The following is a 20,483-nucleotide window of genomic DNA, read 5'->3' as shown; positions in this document are numbered from 1 at the left end:
CCCAACAGCGGGCTCGCCGCCTAGAAGGGGGAGACGGACAACAAAACGAAACATATTCACAAAATCTAATAAATACAATGAACATGTACAAATAAAATAAATAGGGTAATAAATATGTACAAACATATATACAACCTGATTCCCTTGTATCTTCCCCGGTGTTTAGAGCAGTGCTCGGCACATAGTAAGCGCTAAACTAATACTGTTATTATGATTAATGTTCTATTATGATAATATAATTACGAATATCTAATACAAATAAACACTACCATTATTAATATTATTATTTTGTGATCATACATTATTATTAAGAATATCTAATACTAATAACAAATACTACTATTGTTAAGATTATATTAGTATGTTATGACTACATTATTTTTATTATGAATATCTAACACTAATAACAAATACTACTATTATTAATATTATATCTTGATTTTATGATTATACATCATTATTATGATGAATATCTAATACTAATAACAAATACTACTATTATTAAGATTATGTTATTTTATGACTATGCATTGTTTTTATTATGAATATCTAATACTAATAACAAATACTACTCTTATTAATATGATATCATTATTTTATGATTATACATTATTATAAATATCTAATACTAATAACAAATACTACTGTTATTAAGATTATATTATTATTTTATGACTATACATCATTTTCATTATGAATATCTAATACTAATAACAAACACTACTATTATTAATATTTTATTATTATTGTATGATTATAGATTATTATTATTATGAATACCCAATACTAATAACAAATACTACTCTTATTAAGATTATGTTATTATTTTATGATTATACATGATTATTATTATGAATCCTAATACTCATAACAAATACTACTATTATTAAGATTATGTTATTATTTTATGATTATACATGATTATTATTATGAATACCCAATACTAATAACAAATGCTACTATTATTAAGATTATGTTATTATTTTATGATTATACATGATTATTATTATGAATCCTAATACTAATAACAAATACTACTATTATTAAGATTATGTTATTATTTTATGATTATACATGATTATTATTATGAATTCTAATACTAATAACAAATACTACTATTATTAAGATTATATCATTATTTTATGATTATACATTATTATTATTATTATTATTGTTGCCATTAATTAGTGTGATTGCATAAATAAAGGTGTGAATGAAAGGGGCAGAGGCTGGAGGCCGGGAGACCGGCGAGGAGGCTGACTGAATAGTGTAGCTGTGGCCAGCCTGGCGGTTGGACGGCTGTCTGGTCAGTCCTGGATTACTGGGATTGCCAACTTGTACTTCCCAAGCGCTTAGTACAGTGCCCTGCACACAGTCAGCGCTCAATAAATACGAATTAAATGAATGCTGGGGGAAGTCAGGGACGGACGGGGAGAGTCAGGGGGGTGGGATGGTCCGTTCTGGGGCACTGGGGGTGGGACAGGGGTGGACGGGGAGAATTGGGGGCGGGATGGTCCGTGCTGCGTCACTGGGGGGAGGAGTCAGGGGTGGACAGGGGGAATGTCGAGGGTGGGATGGCGAGTCTGGGATTACTGGGAAAAGTCAGGGATGGAAAGGGAAGAGTGAGGGGGGTGGGAGGGTCCATGCTGGCTCACTGGGGAGAGTCAGGGGTGGACAGGGGAGTGTCGGGGGTGGGATGGTCAGGTCCTGGATTACTGGGGGAAAGTCAGGGATGGACAGGGAATAGTGAGGGGGGGTGGGATGGTCCGTACTGGCTCACTGGGAAGAGTCAGGGGTGGACAGGGGGAGTGTCGGGGGTGGGATGGTCAGTCCTGGATTACTGGGGAAAGTCAGGGATGGACAGGGAATAGTGAGGGGGGTGGGATGGTCCGTGCTGGCTCACTGGGAAGAGTCAGGGGTGGACAGGGGAGTGTCAGGGGTGGAATGGTCCGTCCTGAATTACTGGGGAAAGTCAGGGATGGACAGAAGAGATTCAGGGATGGTGGATGGAACATGTTGGCTCACTGGGGAGAGTCAGGTGGACGGGGAGAATCAGGGGGGGTGGGATGGTCCGTCCTGGGTCACTAGGGGAAAGTCAGGGGTGGACAGGGGAGTGTTGAGGGTGGGAGGATCAGCCATGGATTACTGGGGAGAGTCAGGGATGGACAGGGGAGAGTCAGGGGGGTGGGATGGTCTGTGCTGGATCACTGGGGAGGGGTGGGGTGGTCTGTGCTGGCTCACTGGGGAGAGGCGGGGGTGGACAGGGGAGAGTTGGGGGGGGGGATGGCCCGTGCTGGATCACTGGGGAGAGTCAGGGGTGGACAGGGGAGAATCGGGGGCGGGATGGTCTGTGCTGGGTCACTGGGGGAGAGTCACGGGTAGATGGGGGAGTGTCAGCGGTGGGATGTCAGTCCTGGATTACTGGGGAAAGTCAGTGGTGGACGGGGAAGAGTCAGGGGGGTGGGATGGTCTGTGCTGGCTCACTGGGGAGGGTCAGGATTGGACAGGGGGAAAATCGGGGGGTGGGATGGTCCGTGCTGGCTCACTGGGGAGAGTCTGGAGTGGACAGGGGGAGAATCAGGGAGTGGGATGGTCCATGCTGGCTCACTGGGGAGAGTCAGGGGTGGACAGGAGAGTGTCGGGGGTGGGATGGTCCGTGCTGATTTACTGGGAAAAGTCAGGGGATGGACAGGGGAGAGGCAGGGGGGTGGGATGGTCTGTGCTGGATCACTGGGGAGAGTCAGGGGTGGACAGGGGAGGGTCGGGGGTGGGATGGTCTGTGCTGGGACACTGGGGGAGAGTCAGGGGTGGACAGGGGAGTGTCAGGGGTGGGATGATCAGTCCTGGATTACTGGGGAAAGTCAGGGATGGACAGGGGAGAGGCAGGGGGGTGGGATGGTCTGTGCTGGCTCACTGGGGAGAGCCAGGGGTGGACAGGGGAGTGTCGGGGGTGGGATGGTCAGTCCTGGATTACTGGGGAAAGCCAGGGATGGACAGGGGGAGAGTCAGGGGGGGTGGGATGGTCCGTGCTGGCTCACTGGGGAGAGTCAGGGGTGGACAGAGGAGACCCAGGGGGGTGGGATGGTCTGTCCTGGGTCAGTGGGGGAGAGTCAGGGATGGTCCGTGCTGGCTTACTGGGCCAGAGTCACGGGTGGTGGATGGAACATGTTGGGTCAGTGGGGAGAGTCAGGGATGGAGATGGGAGAGCCAGGGGAGTGGGATGGTCCGTGCTGGCTCACTGCGGGTTAGTCAGGGATGGAGAAGGGAGAGTCAGGGGGGTGGGCTGGGCCGTGCTGGCTCACTGGGGAGAGTCAGGGGGGGACGGGGAGAATCGGGGGCGGGATGGTCCGTGCTGCGTCACTGGGGGAGAGCCAGGGGTGGACAGGGGAGTGTCGGGAGTGGGATGGTCAGTCCTGGATTACTGGGGAAAGTCAGGGATGGACGGGGGAGAGTCAGGGGGGTTGGGTGGTCCGTGCTGGCCCACTTGGGAGAGTCAGGGGTGGACAGGGGAGTGTCAGGGGTGGGATGGTCCGTGCTGAATTACTGGGGAAAGTCAGGGATGGACAGGGGAGACTCAGGGGGGTGGGATGGTCTGTGCTGGCTCACTGGGAAGAGTCAGGGGTGGACAGGGGAGTGTCAGGGGTGGAATGGTCCGTCCTGAATTACTGGGAAAAGTCAGGGATGGACAGGGGAGGCTCGGGGGTGGGATGGTCCGTGCCGGCTCACTGGGGAGAGTCAGGGGTGGACAGGGGAGTGTCAGGGCTGGGATGGTCCGTGCTGGATTACTGGGGAAAGTCAGGGATGGACAGGGGAGACTCAGGGGGGTGGACAGGGGAGTGTCGGGTGGGATGGTCCGTGCTGAATTACTGGGGAAAGTCAGGGATGGACAGGGAGACTCAGGAGGGTGGGATGGTCCGTGCTGGGGCACTGGGGAGAGTCAGGGGTGGACAGGGGAGTGTCAGGGCTGGGATGGTCCGTGCTGAATTACTGGGGAAAGTCAGGGATGGACAGGGGAGACTCAGGGGGGTGGGATGGTCCGTGCTGGCTCATTGGGGAGAGTCAGGGGTGGACAGGGGAGTGTCAGGGGTGGGATGGTCCGTGCTGAATTACTGGAGAAAGTCAGGGATGGACAGGGGAGACTCAGGGGGGTGGGATGGTCCGTGCTGGCTCATTGGGGAGAGTCAGGGGTGGACAGGGGAGTGTCGGGGGTGGGATGGTCCGTGCTGAATTACTGGAGAAAGTCAGGGATGGACAGGGGAGACTCAGGGGGGTGGGATGGTCCGTGCTGGCTCACTGGGGAGAGTCAGGGGTGGACAGGGGGAGTGTCGGGGGTGGGATGGTCTGTGCTGAATTACTGGAGGAAAGTCAGGGATGGACAGGGGGAGACTCAGGGGGGTGGGATGGTCCGTGCTGGCTCATTGGGGAGAGTCAGGGGTGGACAGGGGAGTGTCGGGGGTGGGATGGTCCGTGCTGAATTACTGGGGAAAGTCAGGGATGGACAGGGGAGAGGCAGGGGGGTGGGATGGTCCGTGCTGGATCACTGGGGAGAGTCAGGAGCGGACAGGGGAGTGTCAGGGGTGGGATGGTCCGTGCTGAATTACTGGAGAAAGTCAGGGATGGACAGGGGAGACTCAGGGGGGTGGGATGGTCCGTGGTGGGTCACTGGGAAGAGTCAGGGGTGGTCCGTGCTGGCTTACTGGGGGAGAGTCAGGGGTGTCGGATGCTCCGTGCTGGATCACTGGGGAGAGTCAGGGATGGACAGGGGAGAGTCGGGGGCATTGGATGGTCAGTAACAGGTCACTGGGGAGAGTCAGGGATGGAGAGAGGAGGGTCAGTGGTGTTAGGGGGTCCGTGCCGGCTCACTGGGGGAAGATCATCATCATCATCATCAATTGTATTTATTGAGCACTTACTGTGTGCAGAGCACTGTACTAAGCGCTTGGGAGGTCCAAGTTGGCAACACACAGAGACAGTCCCTACCCAACAGTGGGCTCACAGTCTAAAAGGGAGAGACAGAGAACAAAACCAAACATACTAACAAAATAAAATAAATAGGATAGAGATGTACAAGTAAAATAAATAAATAAATAGAGTAATAAATATGTACAAACATTATTAAAGGGTGAGGAATGATCAGTCAGCGGTAGATCCAAGGCAACCAGCGGGTCGGAGGCTGTGAGATGCTGCCCTCACCCCACCACCCCTCAAGGGGCCTAGAGCGAGGCCCACCGTCCCCCTCGAACTCCCCCCACTCTCACCTTCAGCCAGTGCTCTGCACACAGTAAGCGCTCAATAAATACGACTGGATGAATGAATTTAGTCAGTGACCCGGGCTTGGGGGGGGTGGCGGAGCGTCCGTCCGTCCATCCGTCCGTCCGGGGCGTGCAGCGGTCACCCGCCGGTCAGCGGGGCTCCTGGGGCCGGAGAGGCTTCCAGTTTCTCTCCCCGGAGGCGGCGGGGTTTCATTTCCCCGTTCCCACCCCAGCGGGCCGGAACCTGATCAATCAATCAATCAATCAATCGTATTTATTGAGCGCTTACTGCGTGCAGAGCACTGGACTAAGCGCTTGGGAAGTCCAAGTTGGCAACATCTAGAGACAGTCCCTACCCAAGAGTGGGCTCACAGTCTAAAAGGGGGGAAGACAGAGAACAAAACCAAACATACTAACAAAATAAAATAAATAGAATAGAGACGTACAAGTAAAATAAATAAATAGAGTAATAAACATGTACAAACATATATCCAAGGCTCCGGGTCCTGAGCAATTCAGTCCGTCTTGTTTATTGAGCACGGAGCACTGTACTAGGTGCTTGGGAGAGCACAGTAGTGGTGTTGATGTCTGTCTCCCCGCCATAGACTGTAAGCCCCTTGTGGGCAGGGAATGTGACCGTTTATTAATAATAATAATGGTATTTGTTTAGCGCTTACTATGTGCAAAGCACTGTTCTAAGTGCTGTGGGGGATACAAGGTGATCAGGTTGTCCCATGTGGGGCTCACAGTCTTCATCCCCATTTTACAGGTGAGGTAACTGAGTCCCAGAGAATAATAATAATAATGATGGCACTTATTAAGCGCTTACTATGTGCAAAGCGCTGTTCTAAGCACTGGGAAGAATACAAGGTGATCAGGTTGTCCCACATATGGGGCTCGCAGTCTTAATCCCCATTTTACAGATGAGGGAACTGATGCACAGAGAATAATAATAATGATAATAATTATTGATGTCTGTTTCCCAGCCATAGACTGTAAGCCCCTGGTGGGCAGGGAATGTGGCCGTTTATTAATAATAATAATAGTAATGGTATTTGTTTAGCGCTTACTATGTGCAAAGCACTGTTCTAAGCACTGCGGGGGATACAAGGTGATCAGGTTGTCCCATGTGGGGCTCACAGTCTTCATCCCCATTTTACAGATGAGGTAACTGACGCACAGAGAATAATAATAATGGTAATAATGATGGCATTTATTAAGCACTTACTATGTGCAAAGTGCTGTTCTAAGCGCTGGGGGCGGATACAAGGTGATCAGGTTGTCCCATGTGGGGCTCACAGTCTTCATCCCCGTTTTACAGATGAGGGAACTGACACACAGAGAATAATAATAATGATAATAATTATTGATGTCTGTCTCCCCGCCGTAGACTGTAAGCCCCTTGTGGGCAGGGAATGTGACCGTTTAATAATAATAATGGTATTTGTTTAGCGCTTACTATGTGCCGAGCGCTGTTCTAAGCGCTGCGAGGGATACAAGATGATCAGGTTGTCCCATGTGGGGCTCACAGTCTTCATCCCCATTTTACAGATGAGGGAACTGATGCACAGAGAATAATAATAATGATAATAATTATTGACGTCTGTCTCCCAGCCATAGACTGTAAGCCCCTTGTGGGCAGGGAATGTGACCGTTTAATCATAATAATAATAATAATGGTATTTGTTTAGAGCTTACTATGTCCGAAGCACTGTTCTAAGCGCTGCGGGGGATACAAGGTGATCAGGTTGTCCCATGTGGGGCTCGCAGGCTTAATCCCCATTTTACAGATGATGTAACTGATGCACAGAGAATAATAATAATGATAATAATGATGGCATTTATTAAGCGCTTACTATGTGTAAAGCGCTGTTCTGAGCACTGGGGGGGATACAAGATGATCAAGTTGTCCCATGTCGGGCTCACAGTCTTAATCCCCATTTTACAGATGAGGGAACTGACGCACAGAGAATAATAATAATAATTATTATTGATGTCTTTCTCCAGCTGTAGACTGTAAGCCCCTTGTGGGCAGGGAATGTGACCGTTTAGTAATAATAATAATGATAATAATAAGGGTATTTGTGTAGCGCTTACTATGTGCAAAGCACTGTTCTAAGCGCGGGGGGGGGATACAAGGTGATCAGGTTGTCCCATGTGGGGGCTCACAGTTTTAATCCCCATTTTACAGATGAGGGAACTGACGCACAGAGAATAATAATGATAATAATAATTATTGACGTCTGTCTCCCAGCCGTAGACTGTAAGCCCCTTGTGGGCAGGGAATGTGACCATATAATAATAATAATAATAATAATAATAATAATAATAATGGTATTTGTTTAGCGCTTACTATGTGCAAAGCGCTGTTCTAAGCGCTGGGGGGTGGATACAAGGTGATCAGGTTGTCCCATGTGGGGCTTGCAGTCTTCATCCCCATTTTACAGATGAGGGAACTGACGCACAGAGAATATTAATAATGGTAATAATGATGGCATTTATTAAGTGATTACTGTGTGTAAAGCACTGTTCTAAGCACTGTGCGGGATACAAGATGATGAAGCTGTCCCATGTCGGGCTCACAGGCTTAATCCCCACTTTACAGATGAGGGAACTGACGCACAGAGAGTAATAATGGTAATAATAATTATTGATGTCTGTCTCCCAGCCGTAGACTGTAAGCCCCTGTGGGCAGGGAATGTGACTGTTTAATAATAATAATAATAATTATAGTAATAATAATAATGGTATTTGTTTAGCGCTTACTATGTGCAAAGCACTGTTCTAAGTGCTGCGGGGTATACAAGATGATCAGGTTGTCCCATGTGGGGCTCGCAGTCTTCATCCCCATTTTACAGATGAGGGAACTGACGCACAGAGAATAATAATAATGATAATAATGATGGCATTTATTAAGCGCTTACTATGTGCCAAGCACTGTTCTAAGCGCTGGGGGAGGATACAAGGTGATCAGGTTGTCCCATGTGGGGCTAACGGTCTTCATCCCCATTTTACAGATGAGGGAACTGGAGGGGGGAGATTCTGAGAGAAAGGAGATCTCCTTCTAGGAGAAGCAGCATGATGGTATTTGTTACCGATTACTTAGGTCGCCGGTTCGATTCCGGCTCGAAGGACTGCCTCCATTTCTTCTTCTAGACCGTGAGCCCGCTGTTGGGTAGGGCCCGTCTCTAGATGTTCCCAACTTGGACTTCCCAAGCGCTCAGTACAGTGCTCTGCACACAGTAAGCGCTCCATAAATGTGATTGAATGAATGAATGAATGACTGAATGAATAAAATGGGGATGAAGACTGTGAGCAACCCGATCACCTTGTAACCTCCCCAGCGCTTAGAACAGTGCTTTGCACGTTGTAAGCACTCAATAAATGCCATTAAAAGAAATAGTAAGCGCTTAACAAATGCCATCATTATTATTATTATTATTATCATCATCATCATGATGGCATTTGTTACCAATTACTTAGGTCGCTGGTTCGATTCTGACTCGAAGGACTGCCTCCATTTCTTCTTCTAGACTGTGAGCCCGCTGTTGGGTAGGGACCGTCTCTAGATGTTCCCAACTTGGACTTCCCAAGCGCTTAGTACAGTGCTCTGCACCCAGTAAGCGCTCAATAAATACGATTGAATGAATGAATGAATGAATGAATCAAATGGGGATGAAGACTGTGAGCAACCCGATCACCTTGTAACCTCCCCAGCGCTTAGAACAGTGCTTTGCATGTAGCAAGCACTTAATAAATGCCATTAAAAGAAATAGTAAGCGCTTAACAAATGCTATTATTATTATTATTATTATTATTATTATTATTATTATCATCATCATGATGGCATTTGTTACCGATTACTTAGGTCGCCAGTTCGATTCCGGCTCGAAGGACTGCCTCCATTTTTTCTTTTAGACCGTGAGCCCGCTGTTGGGTAGGGACTGTCTCTAGATGTTCCCAACTTGGACTTCCCAAAGCGCTTAGTCCAGCGCTTTGCACACAGTAAGCGCTCAATAAATATGATTGAATGAATGAATGAATCAAATGGGGATGAAGACTGTGCGCGACCTTGTAACCCCCCCAGCGCTTAGAACAGTGCTTTGCACGTAGTAAACACTTAATAAATGCCATTAAAAGAAATAGTAAGTGCTTAACAAATGCCATTATTATTATTATTATTATTATTATTATTATTATTATTATCATGATGGCATTTGTTACCGATTACTTAGGTCGCCGGTTCGATTCCGGCTCGAAGGACTGCCTCCATTTCTTCTTCTAGACTGTGAGCCCGCTGTTGGGTAGGTTCTGTCTCTAGATGTTGCCAACTTGGACTTCCCAAGCGCTTAGTCCAGTGCTCTGCACACAGTAAGCGCTCAATAAATACCATTGAATGAATGAATGACTGATTACTTCATCAGCCTCCTGCCTCTCCCCACCCCAGTCCCGAGCAGGGTGGGCTCGGGCCGGTTTTTCTTGAGGTCTGTTCTTTGGGGGTGGCGGGAGATGGAGACGGAGGAGGGGTCCGGCGGGGGCGGGCCGGACACTGACCTTTTGGGTAGGGACCGTCTCTATATGTTGCCAACTTGTACTTCCCAAGCGCTCAGTACAGTGCTCTGAACACAGTAAGCGCTCAATAAATACGATTGGTTGATTCATTCAATCGTATTTATTGAGTCTTCCAGACTGTGAGCCCGCTGTTGGGTAGGGACCGTCTCTATATGTTACCAACTTGTACCTCCCAAGTGCTCAGTACAGTGCTCTGCACACAGTAAGCGCTCAATAAATACGATTGATTGGTTGATTCATTCAATCGTATTTATTTATTGAGTCTTCTAGACTGTGAGCCCGCCGTTGGGTAGGGACCGTCTCTAGATGTTGCCAACTTGGACTTCCCAAGCGCTTAGTACAGTGCTCCGCACACAGTAAGCGCTCAGTAAATGCGATTGGTTGATTCATTCAATCGTATTTATTGAGTCTTCTAGACTGTGAGCCCGCTGTTGGGTAGGGACCGTCTCTATATGTTACCAACTTGTACCTCCCAAGTGCTCAGTACAGTGCTCTGCACACAGTAAGCGCTCAATAAATACGATTGATTGGTTGATTCATTCAATCGTATTTATTTATTGAGTCTTCTAGACTGTGAGCCTGCCGTTGGGTAGGGACCGTCTCTAGATGTTGCCAACTTGGACTTCCCAAGCACTTAGTACAGTGCTCCGCACACAGTAAGCGCTCAGTAAATGCGATTGGTTGATTCATTCAATCGTATTTATTGAGTCTTCTAGACTGTGAGCCCGCTGTTGGGTAGGGACCGTCTCTATATGTTACCAACTTGTACCTCCCAAGTGCTCAGTACAGTGCTCTGCACACAGTAAGCGCTCAATAAATACGATTGATTGGTTGATTCATTCAATCGTATTTATTTATTGAGTCTTCTAGACTGTGAGCCCGCCGTTGGGTAGGGACCGTCTCTAGATGTTGCCAACTTGGACTTCCCAAGCACTTAGTACAGTGCTCCGCACACAGTAAGTGCTCAATAAATACGATTGGTTGATTCATTCAATAGTATTTATTTATTGAGTCTTCTAGACTGTGAGCCCGCTGTTGGGTAGGGACCGTCTCTCTATGTTGCCAACTTGTACTTCCCAAGCGCTCAGTACAGTGCTCTGCACATAGTAAGCGCTCAATAAATACGATTGATTGATTGACCCGTCCATGGGGATTGACTGTGAGCCCCCCGTGGGCTCATGTTATACTAATAATAATGGCATTTATTAAGCACTTACTATGTGCAAAGCACTGTTCTAAGCACTGGGGAGGTTACAGGGCAATCAGGTTGTCCCACGGGGGGCTCACAGTTTTAATCCCCATTTTCCAGATGAGGTCACTGAGGCCCAGAGAAGTGAAGTGACTTGCCCCAAGTCACCCAGCTGACAATTGGCAGAGCCGGGATTTGAACCCACGACCTCTGACTCCAAAGCCCGGGCTCTTTCCAATCAATCAATCGTATTTATCGAGCGCTTACTGTGTGCAGAGCACTGGACTAAGCGCTTGGGAAGTACAAGTTGGCAACATATAGAGATAGTCCCTGACTTTCCACTGAGCCACGCTGCTTCCCTGTACCCCCAGCGCTTAGAACAGTGCTTTAAACGCCATGATCATCATCATCATCAATTGTGTTTATTGAGCGCTCACTGTGTGCAGAGCACTGTACTAAGCGCTTGGGAAGTACAAGTTGGCAACATCTAGAGACGGTCCCTACCCAACAGTGGGCTCACAGTCTAAAAGGGGGAGACAGACAACAAAACCAAACATACCAAGAAAATAAAATAAATAGAATAGGTATGTACAGTAAAATAAGTAAATAAATAGAGAAATAAATCTGTACAAACATCTATCCATATAACCAAATGCTGTGGGGAAGGGAAGGAGGTAAGATTGGGGGGATGGAGAGGGGGACGAGGGGGAGAGGAAGGAAGGGCCTCAGTCTGGGAAGTCCTCCTGGAGGAGGTGAGCTCTCAGTAGGGAGATCATCATCATCATCAATCGTATTTATTGAGTGCTTACTGTGTGCAGAGCACTGTACTAAGCGCTTGGGAAGTCCAAGTTGGCAACATATAGAGACGGTCCTGACCCAACAGTGGGCTCACAGTCTAAAAGGGGGAGACAGAGAACAAAACCAAACATACCAACAAAATAAAATAAATAGAATAGATATGTACAGTAAAATAAATAAATAAATAGAGAAATAAATATGTACAACATATGTACATATATACAGGTATATACATATATACAGGTACATACATATATACATATGTATATGTATATATATACATATATGTGTATATATATGTATATATACACACACACACATGCATATATACATATATAGAGAAGCAGCATGGCTCAGTGACAAAAGCCCGGACTTTGGAGTCAGGGGTCATGGGTTCAAATCCCTGCTCCGCCAGTTGTCAGCTGTGTGACTTTGGGCAGGTCACTTGGCTCCTCTGGGCCTCAGTTCCCTCATCTGTCAAATGGGGATGAAGACTGTGAGCCTCCCATGGGACAACCTGATCACCTTGTCACCTCCCCAGCGCTTAGAACAGTGCTCTGCACGTAGTCAGCGCTTAATAAATGCCATTATTATTATATGCAGGTGTATACATATATACAGGTATATACATATATATGTATGTATGTATGTCATCATCATCATCAATCGTATTTATTGAGCGCTTACTATGTGCAGAGCACTGTACTAAGCGCTTGGGAAGTACAAATTGGCAACATAGAGAGACAGCCCCTACCCAACAGTGGGCTCACAGGCTAAAAGGGGGAGGAGATGTATCATCATCAGTCGTACTTATTGAGCGCTTACTATGTGCAGAGCACTGTACTGAGCGCTTGGGAAGTACAAATTGGCAACATATAGAGACAGTCCCTACCCAACAGTGGGCTCACAGGCTAAAAGGGGGAGGAGATGTATCATCATCAGTCGTACTTATTGAGCGCTTACTATGTGCAGAGCACTGTACTGAGCGCTTGGGAATGTATGTGTATGAGACCTATGATGATCACCATCCTCATCATGACCCCGCGGCGGCCTTGTCGTTGCAGGCCTCTCCGCTTCAACCTGACCATGGACCAGAAGCTGGAGGGGCTGTTCCTGAAGTGCGGCGGGCTGGGAGAGGGGCCGCCCCGGGGCCCCGCCGGCCTCCCCGAACCCCGGCCCCCGGGCCCGGCCCTGCTGGGGGCCGCCGAGGCCGGGCCGGGCCCCGGGCGGCGGCCACCCCAGCCCCCGCCGGCCCACCAGGACCTGATGTCCCACGACGAGCTCATGGTACACGAGGAGACGGTCAAGAGCGACGACGAGGCCGAGGGCCCCGACCGGCTCCAGTTCGCCGGCAGCGTCCCCGTGAGTGCCCGCCGCCGGGGACCGGGGCCGCCGGGGGGGGGGGGGGGGGGTCCCCACGTCCGAACCCCGACCCTCCTCCGTATCTTGCCGACTTGGACTTCCCGGGCGCTTAGTCCAGTGCTCTGCGCACGGTGAGCGCTCAGTAAATCAGCGCTTAGAACAGTGCTTTGCACACAGTAAGCGCTGAATAAATGCCATTATTATAAAAGACGATTGAATGAATGAATTGAGCGCTTACTGTATGTGTATATATGTTTGTACAGATTTACTACTCTAGTTATTTATTTATTTTACTCGTACATATCTATTCTATTTATTTTATTTTGTTAGTATGTTTGGTTTTGTTGTCTGTCTCCCCCTTCTAGACTGTGAGCCCGCTGTTGGGCAGGGACTGTCTCTATATGTTGCCAATTTGTACTTCCCAAGCGCTTAGTACAGTGCTGTGCACTGATTGAAACGATTGAATGAATGAATTGAGCGCTTACTGTATGTATACTTATGTGTATCTATGTTTGTACAGATTTATTACTCTAGTTATTTATTTATTTTACTCGTGCGTATCTATTCTATTTATTTTATTTTGTTAGTATGTTTGTCGTCCGTCTCCCCCTTCTAGACTGTGAGCCCACTGCTGGGTAGGGACTGTCTCTAGATGTTGCCAATTTGTACTTCCCAAGCGCTTAGTACAGTGCTCTGCACATAGTAAGCGCTCAATAAGTACGATTGAGGATGATGATGATGATGATGTTGCCAACTTGGACTTCCCAAGCGCTTAGTCCAGTGCTCTGCGCACGGTGAGCGCTCAGTAAATCAGCGCTTAGAACAGTGCTTTGCACACAGTAAGCGCTGAATAAATGCCATTATTATAAAAGACGATTGAATGAATGAATTGAGTGCTTACTGTATGTGTACTTGTGTGTATATATGTTTGTACAGATTTATTACTCTAGTTATTTATTTATTTTACTCGTACATATCTATTCTATTTATTTTATTTTGTTAGTATGTTTGGTTTTGTTCTCTGTCTCCCCCTTTTAGACTGGGAGCCCGCTGGCGGGTAGGGACCGTCTCTACATGTTGCCAACTTGGACTTCCCAAGCGCTTAGTCCAGTGCTCTGCACACAGTAAGCGCTCAATAAATACGATTGAATGAATGAATTGAGCACTTACTGTATGTATACTTATGTGTATATATATATTTGTGCATATCTATTACTCTAGTTATTTATTTATTTTGCTCGTCCATATCTATTCTATTTATTTTATTTCGTTAGTATGTTTGGTTTTGTTGTCTGTCTCCCCCTTTTAGACTGTGAGCCCGCTGTTGGGTAGGGACCGTCTCTAGATGTTGCCAACTTGGACTTCCCAAGCGCTTAGTCCAGTGCTCTGCACACGGTGAGCGCTCAGTAAATCAGCGCTTAGAACAGTGCTTTGCACACAGTAAGCGCTGAATAAATGCCATTATTATAAAGTACAATTGAATGAATGGAGTGCTTACTGTATGTATACTTATGTGTATATATGTTTGTACAGATTTATTACTCTAGTTATTTATTTTACCCGTACATATCTATTCTATTTATTTTATTTCGTTAGTATGTTTGGTTTTGTCGTCTGTCTCCCCCTTGTAGACTGTGAGCCCGCTGTTGGGCAGGGACTGTCTCTATATGTTGCCAATTTGTACTTCCCAAGCGCTTAGTACAGTGCTGTGCACATAGTAAGCGCTCAATAAATACGATTGATGATGATGATGATGTTGCCAACTTGGACTTCCCAAGCGCTTAGTCCAGTGCTCTGCACACAGTGAGCACTCAATAAATCAGCGCTTAGAACAGTGCTTTGCACACAGTAAGCACTTAATAAATGCCATTATTATAAAAGACGATTGAATGAATGAATTGAGCGCTTACTGTATGTGTACTTATGTGTATATATGTTTGTACAGATTTACTACTCTAGTTATTTATTCATTTTACTCGTACGTGTCTATTCTATTTATTTTATTTTGTTAGTATGTTTTGTTTTGTTGCCTGTCTCCCCCTTCTAGACTGTGAGCCCGCTGTTGGGGAGGGACCGTCTCTAGATGTTGCCAACTTGGACTTCCCAAGCGCTTAGTCCAGTGCTCTGCACACAGTAAGCGCTCAATAAATACGATTGAATGAATGAATTGAGCACTTACTGTATGTATACTTATGTGTATATATATATATATATATATATTTGTACATATCTATTACTCTAGTTATTTATTTATTTTGCTCATCCATATCTATTCTATTTGTTTTATTTTGTTAGTATGTTTGGTTTTGTTGTCTGTCTCCCCCTTTTAGACTGTGAGCCCACTGTTGGGTAGGGACCGTCTCTAGATGTTGCCAACTTGGACTTCCCAAGCGCTTAGTCCAGTGCTCTGCACACGGTGAGCGCTCAATAAATCAGCGCTTAGAACAGTGCTTTGCACACAGTAAGCGCTGAATAAATGACATTATTATAAAGTACAATTGAATGAATGGAGTGCTTACTGTATGTATACTTATGTGTATATATGTTTGTACAGATTTATTACTCTAGTTATTTATTTTACTCGTACATATCTATTCTATTTATTTTATTTTGTTAGTATGTTTGGTTTTGTCGTCTGTCTCCCCCTTCTAGACTGTGAGCCCGCTGTTGGGTAGGGACTGTCTCTATATGTTGCCAATTTGTACTTCCCAAGCGCTTAGTACAGTGCTGTGCACATAGTAAGCGCTCAATAAATACGATTGATGATGATGTTGCCAACTTGGACTTCCCAAGCGCTTAGTCCAGTGCTCTGCACACAGTGAGCGCTCAATAAATCAGCGCTTAGAACAGTGCTTTGCACACAGTAAGTGCTGAATAAATGCCATTATTATAAAGTACGATTGAATGAATGGAGTGCTTACTGTATGTATACTTATGTGTATATATGTTTGTACATATCTATTACTCTAGTTATTTACTTATTTATTTGACTCATCCATATCTATTCTATTTATTTTATTTTGTTAGTATGTTTGGTTTTGTCGTCTGTCTCCCCCTTCTAGACTGCGAGCCCGCTGTTGGGTAGGGACCGTCTCTAGATGTTGCCAACTTGGACTTCCCAAGCGCTTAGTCCAGTGCTCTGCACACAGTAAGCGCTCAATAAATACGATTGAATGAATGAATTGAGCACTTACTGTATGTATACTTATGTGTATATATATATTTGTGCATATCTATTACTCTAGTTATTTATTTATTTATTTTGCTCATCCATATCTATTCTATTTGTTTTATTTTGTTAGTATGTTTGGTTTTGATGTCTGTCTCCCCCTTTTAGACTGTGATCCCGCTGTTGGGTAGGGACTGTCTCTAGATGTTGCCAATTTGTACTTCCCAAGCGCTTAGTACAGTGCTCTGCACATGGTAAGCACTCAATAAGTATGATTGATGATGATGATGATGATGATGATGCCAACTTGGACTTCCCAAGCGCTTAGTCCAGTGCTCTGCGCACTGTGAGCGCTCAGTAAATCAGCGCTTAGAACAGTGCTTTGCACACAGTAAGCGCTGAATAAATGCCATTATTATAAAATACAATTGAATGAATGGAGTGCTTACTCTATGTATACTTATGTGTATATATGTTTGTACAGATTTATTACTCTAGTTATTTACTTATTTATTTTACTCGTCCATATAATAATAATAATAATGGTATTTATTAAGCGCTTACTATGTGCAAAGCACTGTTCTAAGCGCTGGGGAGATTACAAGGTGATCAGGTTGTCCCACATGGGGCTCACAGTCTTAATCCCCATTTTACAGATGAGATAACTGAGGCCCAGAGAAGTGAAGTGAGTTGCCCAGAGTCAGAGCTGACAAGTGGCGGAGCCGGGATTTGAACCCATGACCTCCGACTCCAAAGCCCCGGCTCTTTCCACTGAGCCGCGCTGCTTCTCCTATCTATTCTCCATATCTATTCTATTTATTTTATTTTGTTAGTATGTTTGGTTTTGTTCTCTGTCTCCCCCTTCTAGACTGTGAGCCCGCTGTTTGGTAGGGACCATCTCTACATGTTGCCAACTTGGACTTCCCAAGCGCTTAGTCCAGTGCTCTGCACACGGTGAGCGCTCAGTAAATCAGCGCTTAGAACAGTGCTTTGCACATAGTAAGCACTTAATAAATGCCATTATTATAAAAGACGATTGAATGAAAGAATTGAGTGCTTACTCTATGTATACTTATGTGTATATATGTTTGTACAGATTTATTACTCTAGTTATTTATTTATTTTACTCGTACATATCTATTCTATTTATTTTATTTTGTTAGTATGTTTGGTTTTGTTCTCTGTCTCCCCCTTTTAGACTGTGAGCCCACTGTTGGGTAGGGACCGTCTCTAGATGTTGCCAACTTGTACTTCCCAAGCGCTTAATACAGTGCTCTGCACACAGTAAGCGCTCAATGAATGCGATTGATTGATTGATTGATGGATTGATTACTGTGTGCAGAGCACTGGACTAAGCGCTTGGGAAGTCCAAGTCGGCAACATCTAGGGACGGTCCCTCCCCAACAGCGGGCTCACAGTCTAGAAGGGGGAGACAGAGAACAAAACCAAACATATTAACAAAATAAAATAAATAAATGAATAGAGTAACAAATATGTACAAACATATATACATATTCATTCATTCAATCGTATTTATTGAGCGCTTACTGTGTGCAGAGCACTGGACTAAGCGCTTGGGAAGTCCAAGTCGGCAACATCTAGGGACGGTTCCTACCCAACAGCGGGCTCACAGTCTAGAAGGGGGAGACAGAGAACAAAACCAAACATACTAACAAAATAAAATAAATAAATGGAGTAACAAATATGTACAAACATATATACATATTCATTCATTCAGTTGTATTTATTGAGCGCTTACTGTGTGCAGAGCACTGGACTAAGCGCTTGGGAAGTCCAAGTCGGCAACGTCTAGAGGCGATTCCTACCCAACAGCAGGCTCACAGTCTAGAAGACTCAATAAATAAATACGATGGAATGAATCAATCAATCAATCGTATTTATTGAGCGCTTACTGTGTGCAGAGCACTGTACTGAGCGCTTGGGAAGAACAAGTTGGCAAAATCTAGAGACAGTCCGTACCCAACAGTGGGCTCACAGTCTAGAAGAGTGGGCTCACAGTCTAGAAGAATGAATGAACGAATGAATACCAGTCTCTTGGGTTTTGGGTGTGTTTGGGTTTTTTCCCCAGTGGTAATGATAATAACAATATTAAGCGCTTACTATGTGCAAAGCACTGTTCATTCATTCATTCATTCATTCAGTCGTATTTGTTGAGCGCTTACTGTGTGCGGAGCACTGGACTATGCGCTTGGGAAGTCCAAGTCGGCAACATCTACAGACGGTCCCTACCCGACAGTCATTCGTTCATTTATTCAATCGTATTTATTGAGCGCTTACTGTGTGCGGAGCACTGGACTAAGCGCTGGGGAAGTCCAAGTCGGCAACATTTAGAGACGGTCCCTACCCCACAGCGGGCTCACAGTCTAGAAGACTCAATAAATAAATATGATTGAATGAATGAATCAATCAATCTTATTTATTGAGCACTTACTATGTGCAGAGCACTGTACTAAGCGCTTGGGTAGGACAAGTTGGCAACATATAGAGACGGTCCCTACCCAACAGTGGGCTCACTGTCTAGAAGAATGAATGAATGAATGAATGAATGCCAGCCTCTTGGGTTTTGGGTGTGTTTGGGTTTTTTCCCCAGTGGTAATGATAATAACAATATTAAGCACTTACTATGTGCAAAGCACTGTTCATTCATTCATTCATTCAATCGTATTTATTGAGCGCTTACTGTGTGCAGAGCACTGGACTAAGCGCCTGGGAAGTCCAAGTGGGCAACATATAGAGACGGTCCCTACCCAACATTCATTCATTCATTTATTCAATTGTATTTATTGAGCACCTACTGTGGGCGGAGCACTGGACTAAGTGCTGGGGAAGTCCAAGTCGGCAACATTTAGAGACGGTCCCTACCCCACAGCGGGCTCACAGTCTAGAAGACTCAATAAATAAATACGATTGAATGAATGAATCAGTCAATCGTATTTATTGAGCGCTTACGGTGTGCAGAGCACTGTAATAAGCGCTTGGGAAGTCCAAGTTGGCAACATCTAGAGACGGTCCCTACCCAACAGTGGGGTCACAGTCTAGAAGAATGAATGAATGAATGAATGCCAGCCTCTTGGGTTTTGGGTGTGTTTGGGTTTTTTCCCCAGTGGTAATGATAATAACAATATTAAGCGCTTACTATGTGCAAAGCACTGTTCATTCATTCATTCATTCAATCGTATTTATTGAGCGCTTACTGTGTGCAGAGCACTGTACTAAGCACTTGGGAAATCCAAGTCGGCAACATATAGAGACGGTCCCTACCCAACATTCATTCATTCATTTATTCAATTGTATTTATTGAGCACCTACTGTGGGCGGAGCACTGGACTAAGCGCTGGGGAAGTCCAAGTCGGCAACATTTAGAGACGGTCCCTACCCCACAGCGGGCTCACAGTCTAGAAGACTCAATAAATAAATACGATTGAATGAATGAATCAGTCAATCGTATTTATTGAGCGCTTACTGTGTGCAGAGCACTGGACTAAGTGCTTGGAAAGTCCACGTTGGCAACATCTAGAGAGGGTCCCTACCCACCAACGGTCTCACAGTCTAGAAGAATGAATGAATGAATGAATGCCAGTCTCTTGGGTTTTGGGTGTGTTTGGGGTTTTTTCCCCAGTGGTGATGATAATAACAATATTAAGCACTTACTATGTGCAAAGCACTGTTCATTCACTCATTCATTCAATCGTATTTATTGAGTGCTTACTGTGTGCGGAGCACTGGACTAAGCGCTTGGGAAGTCCAAGTCGGCAACATATAGAGACGGTCCCTACCCAACAGCGGGCTCACAGTCTAGAAGGGGAAGACAGAGAGCAAAACCAAACATACTAACAAAATAAAATAAATAGAGTAACAAATATGTACAAACATATGTACATATTCATTCATTCAATCGTATTTATTGAGCGCTTACTGTGTGCAGAGCACTGGACTAAGCGCTTGGGAAGTCCAAGTCGGCAACATCTAGAGACGATTCCTACCCAACAGTGGGCTCACGGTCTAAAAGGGGGGAGACAGACAACAAAACCAAACATACTAACAAAATAAAATAAATAAATAGAGTAACAAATATGTACAAACATATGTACATATTCATTCATTCAGTCGTATTTATTGA

At 45.5% G+C, this 20,483-nt stretch overlaps 1 protein-coding gene across 1 annotated transcript in view; it reads left to right on the top strand.

Moving 5' to 3' along the window:
* Positions 1-20,483, top strand: part of ZNF148 (zinc finger protein 148) — a 165,182-nt gene that overhangs the window by 37,151 nt on the left and 107,548 nt on the right. Inside the window, 1 exon segment of the mRNA XM_038745873.1 lies at positions 12,876-13,173. Coding sequence (XP_038601801.1) covers positions 12,876-13,173 — 298 coding nt within the window.

This window comes from Tachyglossus aculeatus, chromosome 1 (genome assembly GCF_015852505.1).
Source record: "Tachyglossus aculeatus isolate mTacAcu1 chromosome 1, mTacAcu1.pri, whole genome shotgun sequence".
Taxonomy (NCBI): Eukaryota; Metazoa; Chordata; class Mammalia; order Monotremata; family Tachyglossidae; genus Tachyglossus; species Tachyglossus aculeatus.
This window is presented reverse-complemented; position numbering and strand designations above follow the sequence as displayed.